At 41.4% G+C, this 14,143-nt stretch overlaps 1 protein-coding gene across 3 annotated transcripts in view; it reads right to left on the reverse strand.

Annotated features, from left to right (window-relative positions):
• LOC137305688 (activating transcription factor 7-interacting protein 1-like) overlaps positions 1-14,143 on the reverse strand; it is a 166,571-nt gene that overhangs the window by 14,186 nt on the left and 138,242 nt on the right. For all 3 annotated transcript variants that reach the window (XM_067974598.1, XM_067974597.1, XM_067974596.1), the window contains exon 11: positions 517-595. In XM_067974598.1, the coding sequence (XP_067830699.1) occupies positions 517-595 (79 nt within the window). The remainder of the gene's footprint in view (positions 1-516; positions 596-14,143) is intronic.

A 14,143-nucleotide genomic window follows, 5' to 3' on the forward strand; every position in this document is an offset into this window, starting at 1 on the left:
CTGAGATTCCATGCGTGTTGGAAGGACCGCACTGGGAGGGCCCTTCTCACCACCATCCAGACTACATCCTGGTGCCTGTTGGTCAGTTCTGGCGACAAGACATTCTGCCAAATGGCCTCGACCGTCTGGTTGGGGAACTGCCTGATCGGATCCACCCTCTCCTTTCCTTGCAGAACGTTCCGTGTCGACCACTGTCTGACGGCCTTGTGGTCGAAGGGGTTCCTCCTCAGGAACTTCTCCACCTGGGCCAGGTGGTGGGGTACGGTCCAGCTGGACGGGATGTCCTGCGTCTGCTCAGCCAGACCCAGTTTTCTCAGTGTGTTGGACAGGTAGAAACTCAGCACGTAGTGACACTTGGTGTTTGCGTACTAAGTGCCACTTAGCAAGTTAGCCGACAATACATAGATCTGGCATAGCTTAGGTTTTCAGATTTGAGTAGATAGTGATGTTGCATCACCCTGGTCACTAAACATAGGGGGATGTAAGAGGAAGGGGAAAGATCTCAAAGCTCCATACCTTGTGCAGACACTTCATCTTCATCATCACCTGTCAGGTCAATGACGGCTCCCATGTCACTTCCTGCAGTCTTTCCACTCTGAAAGAAAAAACTGCTGTGTTTTGCGATGGCATTCCTCTAGTCTCGATGGGCTACATTATCAACATATGGTCACGTCACTACATACAGACCTGTGACTGGTGTGAACTGCGCTGTGGCTCATCACCGTCTTCTATTGGTTCATTTTAAAGCTCCAGTTCAGTGACTGTTTCATTCTTCCATAAACTTTATTACTGATTAACGTAGTGTGTGTCCCAATCATTTAAAAAAAATATAAAACCAACTTCTAATTATTGCAGGTTGTGAGTGCCTTTAATTCTACACATCTTACCTGTTGATATTTTAACGTTAGGGAGACGGTGCTAAAAGTGTGATCAAGGATTAAGTCGAGCATTGGGGCACGTTTCTGGCCATTATACGGCTGTGGGACTGGAACAGTTTTCCCACAACTCCAAATCCCTAGAATTGAAGTGCCCACTCGAAGGTTGCTCGAGCAGCTGCAACCGAGGGAAGTCACATCCCACCATTCCCCCACCGTGAGGGAAGTCACAGCCCCCCAATCCTCCTGCGAGGTATGTCGCAGCCCTCCCGCGAGGGACGTCACAGCCCACAACATCCCCCCCCCCACCCAAGAAGGAAGTCACAGCCCTGCATTCTCCCCGAGCAGGAAGGAAGTCACAACCCGCCTATTCCATCCCCCCCACCCCGAAAGTGAAGTCACAGCCACCCCCCCCCCACCGAGAATGAAGTCACAGCTCCCCACCCAAGAGTGAAGTCATAGCCACCCCCCCACCCCGAGGGTGAAATCACAGTCCCCCATTTCCCCCCCCCCCCCCCTCCCTGTGGCATGGAGTTTTCGTGCAATGACTTGAACAGACAGATATTTAAATTCTGGTTAGAAATTATAGATGGGAACCGCAAACTAAGGAAACTCGCACAGGCAAACGTGTAATTACTGCTGCCACTCAGCCAAATAATGCAGATTACTGGCAACACCGTTGTGTTTACTGCCCCTGTATGGAATGGATGGGGCAGGGGCAAATATTATTTCTTTAAAACCAGCTGGCAGTAAACCCAAATGTGCTTGCTTTAATAGTTGGGGTCAGATTAGTTCCCAGTCAGATATTTTGAAATCGGCATTATATTTATGCATAATTGAAAGGAGGAAAGTAACGACTGCATTCACAGGAAGGAACAGCTGAGGAAATTAGGGACAATGAACAACGAAGCATGCACACATCAGAGGGGTGAATTCCCATAGGGGTTCGCCCGATCGTCCTTCATAGCTTTGGTAGAACAGCCACAGAAACCCAGGAAAAAAGGACAAGCAGGAGAGCCCCCGCGGACATTCACCCCCCAGGAGTTTTACTGTGCCTAGGACTGTTTGGGAATGGGATGAAGAACAGCTCACGGCCTGTTTATTAACGTAATAGATTACTGGGCATCTTCAGGATATCGGTTTAACTTTAAAAAAATAAATTGGATGAATTAAAAGTTACAGTAATTGCTGGTCACACAGGCAGCAGGAAGAAGGATAACGGATATTTAACAAAGCTTCTGAGTGAGTTTAGCAGGGGTTTACTATGCAGTGATAGACAATTGCATCAATTCTATTGCCTTTGTTTGTGATTTGATGTAATTTAAGGTTCAACGTGAAAGGAACACAATCGTATTCTGACCCAGGTATTCGACAAAAACTGCCACTATAACATTCATTTCTTTTTCATTTTACAGTGACAGGTTATTTCCACACTGGACAAGTTTGACTAATTCTCCACCAAGCTTCCAGGTGGGGCATTGTACAGGGGCAGAGAATTGTGCCTCGTCCCTGCAGGAAGACTGACCCTTCACACCTAAATACTGGAGCATTGGCACTAAAGTCATGAAGGAAACTATGGTCTGTTTGACTTCCCAGCTGCAGAGATGCGTGTCTAGGGTGTGGAGATCAACAAAAGAAATGGAAAAATACCACAGAAAATGGAGGTGAAGTTTTCAAGAACAAAGGAAATCCTGGCTGCAGCAATTATTCCCTCCCTAAACCAATGCACTTTAATCACAATCAGTAATAGACTTATTACATACATACTATATGGGCATTGGATTTGTGGGTGTGTCTATAGCAGGAAGGAACTTCCATCTTTCAGATAATTTGTTTACAGGGATGATTTGCAGAACAGAAGTACAAAATGCTAATGTGCATTTTCCCTCCAATCTCAAATGGAGCCTTTGTGATCGGATTTGATAAGATTAGGGTTGGAGGGGACTAAGAGGTGTCCTTCAGATTCCTAGATTGAGGCAGATACTACACTTTTCTTTCCCCTGCTCGCTTTAATTTAAATCTCCAAGTTTAATCTTCCAATAGCCAAGAATGAAAAGGCATAGATTGCTTAAAAGGATCATAAACCCTAAAATGGAATGGGATGTTGAAATTGTACATTTGTTTTTGTATGCCAGCACTACAACTAAAATGGGTGAAAGCTCATTAATTGCAGAAGGTTGAGAAGGCCTTGGATGTTTTTCCTCTGTCCCTGATATGACTGCTGCCACGAAACAATTCATCTAACTCCATGGCAAGCACAGGGAAGAAGTCAGAATGTATGATGCAAATGAAAGTCCAGCAGCAAACCTGTACCCCTGATGTGTGAAACCAGTTATATGTGTGCGCATAGAGTTTGGGTGACTGATTAATAAAGAATCATAAATGCAATGCAAAAGAGAAGGTTTAAAATTCCACTGATCCAAGGAGCAGGGCTCTATGGGGAAAATGAGATTTCCGATTGCAACAGATCAGTGGAATACTGTCTTTGAGGCTGGTTCCCCAATGAGGATAACGGCCAACATTCCATTAGCTTTTTAAATTCTTTTTGTACCAGTGCACTGTCTTTCAGTCACGTGCACACCTGGACGCCCAAATCGCTTTGCTCTTCCACAGTTTCTAGTTTCTCGCAATTAAAAAAAAAATCAGTATTGGCTTTCTTAGATCCAAAGTGGATAATTTCACACTGTCCAAATTGAGCTCCATGTGCCAGAGCTTTGCCCACTAACTCTGTCCCTTTGTAACTATCTGTTCCCATCCACTCAACTTACTGTGCCTAAGTGTCATCTGCAAACTTGGATATAGAACTCCCCATTCCTTCATTCAAATCATTGATATATATGGTGAAAAGCTGAGGCACCTGTACATATCCCTGGGGAACACCACGTGTCATATTCTGCCAAGTCAGAGAACATTCTCTTTATCCCTACTCTGTCTCCTCCCTCCCAAACAATTAGCAACCTATATCACAAAGTTATCTCCAATTCCTCACACCCTCATTTTTGCTAATAATCTCTTGTGTGGAACCTTATCAAATGGCTATGGATGTTGTCTATATGGAAGTCCACAGACACTCCTCTGTCACCTTGTTAGTGACCTCCTTAAAAAATTGAACTAGATTAGTCAGACATGACCTACCAGTCACAAATCCATGCTGACTCTCTCATCAGCTCATACTTGTACAAATGCTCACTCAGTCCCCGATAAGATTCCAGTAACTTCCCTGCAACTGACGTTAAACTGACAGATCTCTAGTTCCTGGTTTCTCCCTCATGTCTTAAATAATGGAGTGACAACTGGAACTTTCCAATCCAAAAGGCACAATTCCCAAATCTGCAGAGCATTGGAAAATGATGACTAACGCACCTGCAATTTCCCCACTTTTTTCCTTTAATATCCTACGGTGGAAACCATCAAGTCCTGAAGATTTGTCTACCCTAAGTTTAATTATATTTTCCAATACTGTTTTTAAAAAAAAAACTTATATTAAATCCACGAAGTTCCTCCCCTTGACTTGTTTTAGGTCCTCTTGTGCCACTGGTATTTTGTTCTCTTCCTTCACTGTAAAAACTGATAAAGTATTCATTTAGCAAGCCTGCCATTTCTTTATTATCCATTATAGTATCACCTGCATCTATCTTTAATGGGCCCACATTCTCCCTTACCACTCTTTCTTTTAATTCATTTATAAAAAAATTTACTGTTCGTTTTGATATCTCTTGCAAGTTTTTGTTAATACTCCCTTTTTGTATCTCATGGAAGTATTTGAGTGTTGGGTACAACGAGTCATGTTTGTACACTAGCGTTTGAAGAGCTGAGACTGATGCAGCGTTCAGCAATGGCAGACTGGCACAGTACAACAGCATGGGCTGAATGAACATTCATTGGAGGTAGCTGGCCCAGAACCAGTAGAAAAAAGGTCCCTCCCCTCGTCAAAACTTATGGTCCATTATTGCTTATGGTCACTTATTGCTGCTTTTCTTCAATTTTATAACATCTTTGGCAGTAAATATTACATGCACCTGTACAAACAGGAGTGTATTTTAATCTAGATTTTATAAAATGACCAGCATATCTCCTATGGTGTCGTTCAAATTAAGTCAGATGATACGCTGTTTCATAAGGACAGGACACAGTGTAAAGCAGTGTATTATTCTGCATCTCTTTTAGGCTACAAAATCTAATTGTTAAATAAAAATAGGATTCAGTCAGTTTAATGGTCAGGGAATTTTACAGATTTCAATATGCTCATCAGTTTCAGGCTGCAGATCAGAAGTATCCAGCAATTTTTGCACCTCTAACAGACAGTGCAATGCCTGCAATGTGACATCTATGCTTGTGCTGGATGTAGAATTTTTAAACAGATTAATTAAAAGATACATTGCAGTCCCTTTTTTTAAAAAAACAGGCTGAGGAAAGTCTATAGTAATGGGTGCTAGTGGATTAGCGGTCCTTCAGTCAACTAAATCCGTCCAGGCTCAGACCCAGGTATTCTGGATTCTCTCAATCTTGACTGTGCTGAACACGAATGCAGTTTGTGATGTGGTAAGATCCTGGGGAATCAGTAACGCCCCCCTCCCTTCAAAGTTCCATATTTAGGGGGTTAAAGTTAGTAATTGGTTAAATCACACATCCTCTTTGTAAATTCTGTTTACAACATGAACTGAACTGTCAACTGTAGCCGGTCATTATATAAAATAGGATACAAAACCATCCACAATTAGTCGTGCAATAGGACAGCATGTTCAAACCCCCACAGGTGGTGCCACAGATTGGTGGGATGTGGGTTAATATCTGGAATCCACCTACACCACTGAGCATTCAACATTATCACTGGGTGCAGGGGGAAGCCTTGCAGAACTCCTGTGGGGAGAGGCAGGGGCGATGTATGGACAGCTCCACTAGTGCAACTAGTAATTCCTCTGCTCCCTCGGGTTCAGCTGTTCTACAGTGTGGGGTAGGGGGAGAAGGGAAAATGAGCAAGAGGAGCAACCGCAGTCTCTACTTTCAGGAAAAAAAAAGATTTAAAAAATTCAGAGTATTGTAAAACAGGCTTTAAAAATATAAAGCACTCATTAATAGAGGTGTTCAGAATAGTGAAGAGTTTTGATAGTGTAAGTGGGGAGAAATTGTTCCCAGTGGCGGAAGGATTGGTAACCAGAGGACACAGATTTAAGATGATTGGTATAGGAACCAGAGGTGAGATGAGGAAATTTTTTTTTACGCAGCGAGTTATGAAAATCTGGAATGCACTGCCTAAAAGGGTGGTGAAAGCAGATTCAATAATAACTTTCAAAAGGAAATTGATAAATACTTGAAGGGAAAAAATTTGCAGGGCTATGGGGAAAGAGCAGGGGAGTGGGACTAATTGGATAGCTCTTTCAAAGAGCCGGCACAGGCACGATGCGCCAAAAGGCCTCCTTTTGTGCTGTATCATTCTACAATTCTAAATGACGACACCAAGGAAGCATACACACTTACTGCATATTTAAGAGTTACCCCGGGTTTAAGCGGAAAATTACATTTTGCTTTTGATGGGTGAAATATATATTTTATTTATGGTCACATAAATGATCTCCGATCTGTGCTGAGTTAGTGGATCTCAGCTGGGTTTACAGGAGTGCTACAACTTGCCTCTGGTTCTAAGTTGAGGAGGGGGGAGGGAAGTGGTGGAGAGGGAAACCACCCAAGATTTCTGCATTTAATCACTATCTAGTAAATCCGACAGAAAAATGTTTGGGTGTGAACACTGGATTATGTTAGGATTGGGCTGTGATGAGCCCCAGAGATGTATAACCTCCCAGCACTCCCTGTCAAGGTTCAGACTTGAAAATCAGCCACTCAAAGGAGCTACCAGCAAATTGTCTGCACACGTGGAACATTATCCCTGTAAGATAGCGCACCCTTAGCAGAGAAGATAAAAAGGGAGGAGAGCTGGATTTGGGGGGTGGGGGGGGGGGGGGAGGAGCAGGAAGAGAAATAAATACAAAATGGCTCTAACCACTAGAAGGGGCTTCAGCTTGTAAATACAACTGTAAACAAGCTGCCTCCATTTGCTGCAAATAGGAGCTTGTCAATTAAGCACACCTACAACCAACATCTATACAGCAATTAATAGCTTTTAAAAAAAAGTTTAAAAATCCATAAAGGGTTACAACTTCATTTATTTAGAAAATATTGTGAACAGAGATATTCTGCAATTCCATTATCGTTCCAATGAGGCTACAGTGTGTGACTGTATTTACACTGGAATAGGGGCTACTGGTCACTAAAGTAAGAGGCAACAGCTGAGCACTGCAGTACAAAAGCCTCAGCACTCTGGATCTACATGGTACATGATAGAATACAATCGACACAGAGGGTGCAGAGTGGATTAGAGCATGACAGTGTAAAGCAACACATCGCACACCACACTCTGAAGCTTAGCTTATCATGGATATGCATGATTTATACTGAAATGGGGAGACAAAGCAGGAGGTGAGAGTGACACAGAGTACACTAACTAGGCTGCAGCACAAAATTGGAGACGGACTGCACTGGGAAGATCAAAGCAGGAAGTGACAGCCGCACACGGCACAACTAGCTGGAAGTGGGGGGGGGGGGGGCTGCAGCACAAGATGGGATGGAATAGGGGTTAAAGCAGATTAAAGTGCAAGTGATAAGCTAAACATAGACAGTACTTGGAGACTATAGTGCAACAGTGCAGAGTCTACACTGGAAAAGAAGACAATGCTGTTTGAAGCATGAGGGAACAGTTAAACACATCAATACACTACGCAGCTTTCTCACTGGGGCCACTTACAGTAAGGCGTCAACGTTACCCAATCCCACTGGTCAGTCAGTCACACAATGGCTTTTTTTGTCATCTAGTTTGCAGTCTTTTTACTGCAATGCATCAACTAAATTTGAACTATCTTCCATTAGTTTTGATGTTCAGAATATACACGAAATTAAGGATTGAGTCACCTAATCTCCTTGGAGCTAGGCAGCGTGGAGACAAATGAATTGTGGGCCTTTTCAATTCAGAAAAAAGTGAAACCACTTTGTTCAGAAACACAATTTTCAGGCATATTATTCAATAGCTTTAGCCCAATTTTCCACTTCTAGCACCAGCCAGTGAATACACCACCTGGTCCACTGCTTAAAACAAATTAGAAGCTACCACCAGAAAAAAAAAATCAGAATTTGGGAGTCTCTGATGACTGTGTAAATGGCCCCACAGAAGCACATTCTATCATCGAGTAGGGTGCACACCAGAAAAGACAACAAAAGAGCTGACTGAAGCACGAGGAGGTACATAATACACAGCATTCACAGTAAAGCCATAGTGTACAGTAAACTCTACAACAGACTGGAGGAACGAATGCTGATCAAAGCTGAGTCTGCAGCCAACTCGGTCCCCAATTCCACAGTAGGAATTACTCAATCATACACTATTGACCATTGTGTTCGGTTTAGGCTTAAAACACTTTCGATATATATTTCAGATGAAACATTTTCGGGTTTTTTTTTGGACCATTGAGGACTGTCGAGCACAAGACCTCAGTGCCCAACAAGAATCGCACATCGATCAGCCAAATGAAAGTCTTGCACTTTATTCCATCACCTGATTCTGCCTTCCAACATTTAATGTTAATTAGCAGAATACAATCCTCACATGTTACTGATTAGAGACAAGGACATTTTTCTCAATGCAAAAGGAAGGGAGATATTTAAAGAGTTATCAGCCTTCCAGATTTGCTGATGAGGCTCATTTGTTCAAAAAACATTCACATTTTTTTTGGAAAGTCCATTTCACTGTAAAGTAAAGGATTAATTATATTGCAGCTCATATTCCACTACAAAACCACTGCATTACTAATTTCTTTGTGGTTTTCATACAGTCAACCCATCAGCTCTCAAAAGCTTCTTATGTTTGTGTTTGCAAAAACACAAAATTGACAACACACAACAGTAAGATTACCATATTTATTATATAACGCCATGGTCACACGTGCAAAATCTGAATGGTTAGAACCCGTGCATTATTCAGGACAATGCACTGTTCCTTCTTCGTTTTAAAACGAATGCCACCTGCTGATTTCATTTCAGTAACATTACACAAAAAAAAACAGAAAAAGGAATAGTTTACAATAAAGCCACACTGATTCTAAGCCGGCCTCTGCCAGTATTCTAGGTCCATGACGTGCTGGGTTATCCAGCGATAACCCCAAATTGATGTGTTAATCACTCTGATGATGTCATTCAAACTTACAAAGAATTTTTAAAAATACATTAAGCTGTGGTATATTAGCAATTACTAGGCATCACTTCATGAATATTCAGCACTCCTTGCCCAGTTCATTGCCAAATACACCACAGACTGTGTGAAAATTCTCATGTAAAGAATATAGATAACAGTAACAAAACAGTAACTACGACAGATGCTCCTAGGCGTTATATAATAGAAATAATGAACTGGAAGGTGTATATAGTTTAAAACAGGGACATTCTTTGCCTCCCACAGATTCTAAACTCATTTAAAAAAGGTCAAAAATCAAAATCTTTGAGGTGATACAAATTTGAATATTGTAATATTTTTTCCTCTTGGGCCTGGAGGACAGTTGAAGTTCAGTAATTTGGATACAGTGAAATTGAAATCTCACTGATCAGTTTAATCTATTGTGAATACCCCATCAATACCAATTTAAATATTATGGGGTTGAATTGGTGTCCGGGAATACACGTCCTAGGGTGGAAGATCTCACGTGCAACCCCACAAGCAGCACCCAACTGTTATTTTGCTATAAACTGCACAAAAAATGGTGCCTCAGACACAACTCAAGGCCAGAAATAAACAATGGCAATAGGGGGAGGTTGGGACTCTCTCCCAATCCAGTTACCACTGAGCAGCGATGAATGAACAGGCAGCCATTCAAGATCCTCAAAATGGAAGATTGGGCAGCAACATTTTGGGACTTCGAACGAGTGCATGAACCCCAAATGGAACCAGCAATGAATCCTGCCAAAAGGAATACCTACTGAATATTTAACCCTTTGAAAGCTGCCCAGCTTGTTAAATCAAACTAATACTGTTTAAATGAATGTTTTGTTCAAGGTAGGAGCAGTTCTATTTTATGAAAATGAATCAAATTTGAAATAGAGTACCCAGTACAACCCAAGAGTGGCTATCAATTCCTAACTTAGCATTTTTGTTATAATGCTGCTCATTTAGAAGGAAAATTATAACAGAACCAATCCCCATCCTTTGATACTTCCAGGGGTTAATGTCCGATTACGCTGTCTAATATAGGGATTTTCCACAGCCTGGTGATATAGCAGATTTGACTTTTGACAGTTTTTAAATGATAAAAGAAATTCCCCTTCTTTTAGCAATAATGTACTTTAGGATAAAACATGTGTAATGTTATAGTATAAGGGTATTGACCTGTGCAGGGTGCTCCTGTGGAAAATTTGTATAGCATTGCATTATCTATGACATGAGGGCTTCATGAAATGAATCTTATAATATGCAGTGGTTTGCTATTGTGATTACTGCTAAAACACACCACCATTCATTTTAAGGATAACTTTAATCTGGAGGAGTTCCTTCACTCAATATGCACATGATTTTTTGTTCTGGGAAACAATTTTTTTTGGACAAGAAAATGTTGTAGTTCACTTCCAACCACCCAAGCCTTCTTAAAGCCCTGATCTCTTGTTCAGGTTAATAAACCTCTCGTGCACAGATTACAGACCAGAAAATACACTGCATGGGAACACAGACAGGGCAGGCTGTTCTACTGGCCCTGCGCATTATTTGCTAATATACACCTTCTTACTCATTATTAGTTTGGGGTGAAAAATTTATCACAATACATATAATTTTTTTTTAAAACTGGCAACAAATAACTAAAGAACCATTGAGAGGATGGAAAAAATTACAAAAGGACAGTCATTTTTCAAACATCAACTCCAAAAATTCGATCATGTTTTGAGCTTTTGATGACTGAGGTAGCATTTCCCAGAGTTTTAATAAATGAAACAATCCTAAACCCACATTCGGGGCTGGAGGTGAGTGCACAAATTATTTGTCCTATGACCACTAGAAATGAAATTATTAGCCAATTGGACTAACTCACTGGTTCGTTACTACCTCCATAGTTATGACCAGCAAAACCTGTATAGTACAATAACTACAATAGCAATTCCTTCATTACTCTATAGTTACATAGTACACAATGCCCATATCACTCAAATCTCATCATATAATACAATGGTTTCCGATGAACGATCCACACCAGAAATGTCAACTTGTCTACTCTCTCCACAGATGCTGCCCGACCTGCTGAGTGTTCCCAGCATTTTCTGATTTTGGTTCAGATTTCCAGCATCAGCATTTAATCTCATTAAATAGCAACCACTGCAGCTTTCTAAGTAATTACATGCCTGGATCAGGACTTCCACGCAGTTTCTTAGTATTGAAAGCTCTAGCACACAGTGGGAGCATTTTAGAGTGAGTGTGATCACCAGTTAGTTGAAACACATTACAGTACAATACTGTAGTAGTTATGGTACCGGATTAGCAACCCAGAGCTTGCAAGTTCAAGTCTCAGTGAGCTGGCATCAGGAGAGCTGCCGGATTGTCATAAAACCAACTGGTTCAATGTCCTTCATTGGGAAGGGAACTTGCTACCCCACCTGGTCTGGCCTACATGTGACTCCAGTCCCAAACTATGTTGGTTGACTTAATGCACTAGCAAGCCACTCAGCTGTAAAAACTGCTATGCTGCCATCACCTTTGGGCAATAAATGATGCCATGTCAGTATCCCCTATACCCAGAAAATAAATATTAAACAAAACTTGGGCTATGTTATTATTTTCAAAGTTGCTTTTTTGTAAAGAATACAAAAAAACCCCTGCTTATTATGATTGCTTCCCTACTCCATTTGATTAGTGTTACCAGCTACTTACTGAAAAATATATTCACTTTTGTCCCTGCAAGTGCAATGACAAATAATATAACCATCATTAAAAATCTTACATTTGTCTGCATTTCCTGCCTACAAAACCCTACTTCCTCTTGACACGTTTCTGTTACAGATGTGTGTCAAGTTTTCCACTGTAAGTTCCTATGTTGACATTTCTAATGAAAGCAGCCTATGTGAACATTATCACATGCCCTCCCACCAGTGGTGGTGCCACTGCACCTCAGTTTTTTATCTCTCAACTCCATGGCCTGTATTGCTGAGAAACCCCTATACTTCAACCATCTTTACTTCCCAAATTGCCATAAGCTTTGCTATTCAACTATAAATATTAGATCTAAGTATTATAAAAATTAGGACAGAATGTATGACTTTAAAACAGTGACTGAATTACATCTGCGAAATTAGCTTCTGCTCTAACTACTGCACCTAAAGACTGCACCTGTTCTATAAGCCCTGTGATGCCATAGGAGATCAACTAGTACGTTATAACATTTTATTTATTATGATATTTTTAGCAATATTTTCTATTAAATAAAATTCCAACACTGTTCCCATTCGCACCCAGTTCTAACACGCTATTCTTTTCTGTTATACAGAATTCCAACACACTATCACCATCACACAGAGTCCCAACACACCAGTCATTATGCACAAGTTCGGACACTGAATCAATGAATTTATGAGGGACTGCCACACTCCTACAAGCTATCTAAGGAATTACTGTGCTTATTTGCCTATAAATATGCAAATTCTCCAAAACAGGCTGGATTATAAAACTGCCAAACAAACTGGGCTAATCATTTAGCCCCCTTCATTGCAGAAAGGCCTTTACTTATTTTAAAACGCACACTCAAGAATCAAGAGAAATTCATTTACTGAATGTCTAACAGTTAATTTTTAAAAATTATGGAACAGTTTATGAAGAATAAAAGATAGGAATTAAACTCTTAATTGGGGGCAAAGCTTGCAGGAAAGGTCAGTCCAGCAATAAAAACATGGGGCTTATTCACAAGGCAATTATGGATGAGGGAGGCCATTCAGCCCACCTTGGCTGATTCATCCAGAAAGACACTAAAATCCATCATTGTAGCATCAAATGGTTCTTAAATGATTCAGGGTTTTTGCCTCCACCACTCTCTCTGGGAGTCCATTCCACGTATTGATCACTATGTAAATAACTTCCCAATGGCCATCCTAAACTTGTTTACTAGTTTGAACCTGTTTCTCCTTGTTCTTCTCATATACTTTAATTTAAAGTAGTTTTCTGGATTTATTTTTTCTATACTCTTAACTACTTTGGTTAAAAAAAAAATACACACAGCAATCTGAGCTCCCCATGAGGGAAAAAAATACAACACCCAGGAGGAACTGAGGGGTACAGGGAGGTGACCAAAGGCAATGCTGAGCAAGTAGGCTTTGAGGAGGCCTTTGAAGGTACTGAGAGATGTAGGAGCTCATAAAGCAAATTCCAATGCAGGGATGCATATGACAAAGTCTTTGTTACTGATGCAGTAGTGGAGGAGGGTGTTTTTTTTGTGTGTGTGTGTGTGTGTGTGTGTGTGTGTGTGTGGGGGGGTGCTGGGCTGGGAATGCACAGTCGACATAGAGTTCAATAAAAGGCTGCAGGAGGTTGAAAGGGGCCACTACAGAAGAGGGAGATTGGAGAGGTAAGGAGCAATAAGCAAGTGGGACTTTGTATGGGATAGGATATGGGCAGCAGAGTTTTGGATTTTTTCGAATTAGTGTAGAAGGAACTCAGCTGGGAGAGCACTGTAGAAGTTGAGTTTGGAGGTAACAAAAGGCATGAATGAGGCATTTGGGGCAATAGGAGTGAGATAGAAATGGAGGCAAACAATAATGGGGAGCTGGAAATGAGTGGCCTTGCTGATGGATTGGATGTGAGGTTTGTAGCTCAACTTGGGGTTGAGAAGGACACCAAGACTGGGTTCACTGACAGGTTGAGCCTGACCAAGCAGGATGCAATCAGGAGCTAAGGTGCTGAATTTCCAGTGGAAACTCAACAGGATGGTTTTGGTCTTGCTGATGTTTAGCTGGAGGAAATTATGACCTGATGTTGGGCAGGCCATCAGACAGCGTAACAGTTGCGGAATTGACAGTAATGGCGGAGAGGCAGCAAGGTAGAGGAAGAAAAGGAGGTGGTCATGGATGGAGCCCTGATGCACACTGGGGAGTGGAAACTATTGCAGGAGATGCAATGAATACATTGCGACCTGTAGAAGTGCAACAGTGAAAATAAGTCATCAAGATCTCCCAGTATCACTGTACTTCAAAAAAAGACT

This window comes from Heptranchias perlo, chromosome 40 (assembly GCF_035084215.1).
Source record: "Heptranchias perlo isolate sHepPer1 chromosome 40, sHepPer1.hap1, whole genome shotgun sequence".
NCBI classification, from domain to species: Eukaryota; Metazoa; Chordata; class Chondrichthyes; order Hexanchiformes; family Hexanchidae; genus Heptranchias; species Heptranchias perlo.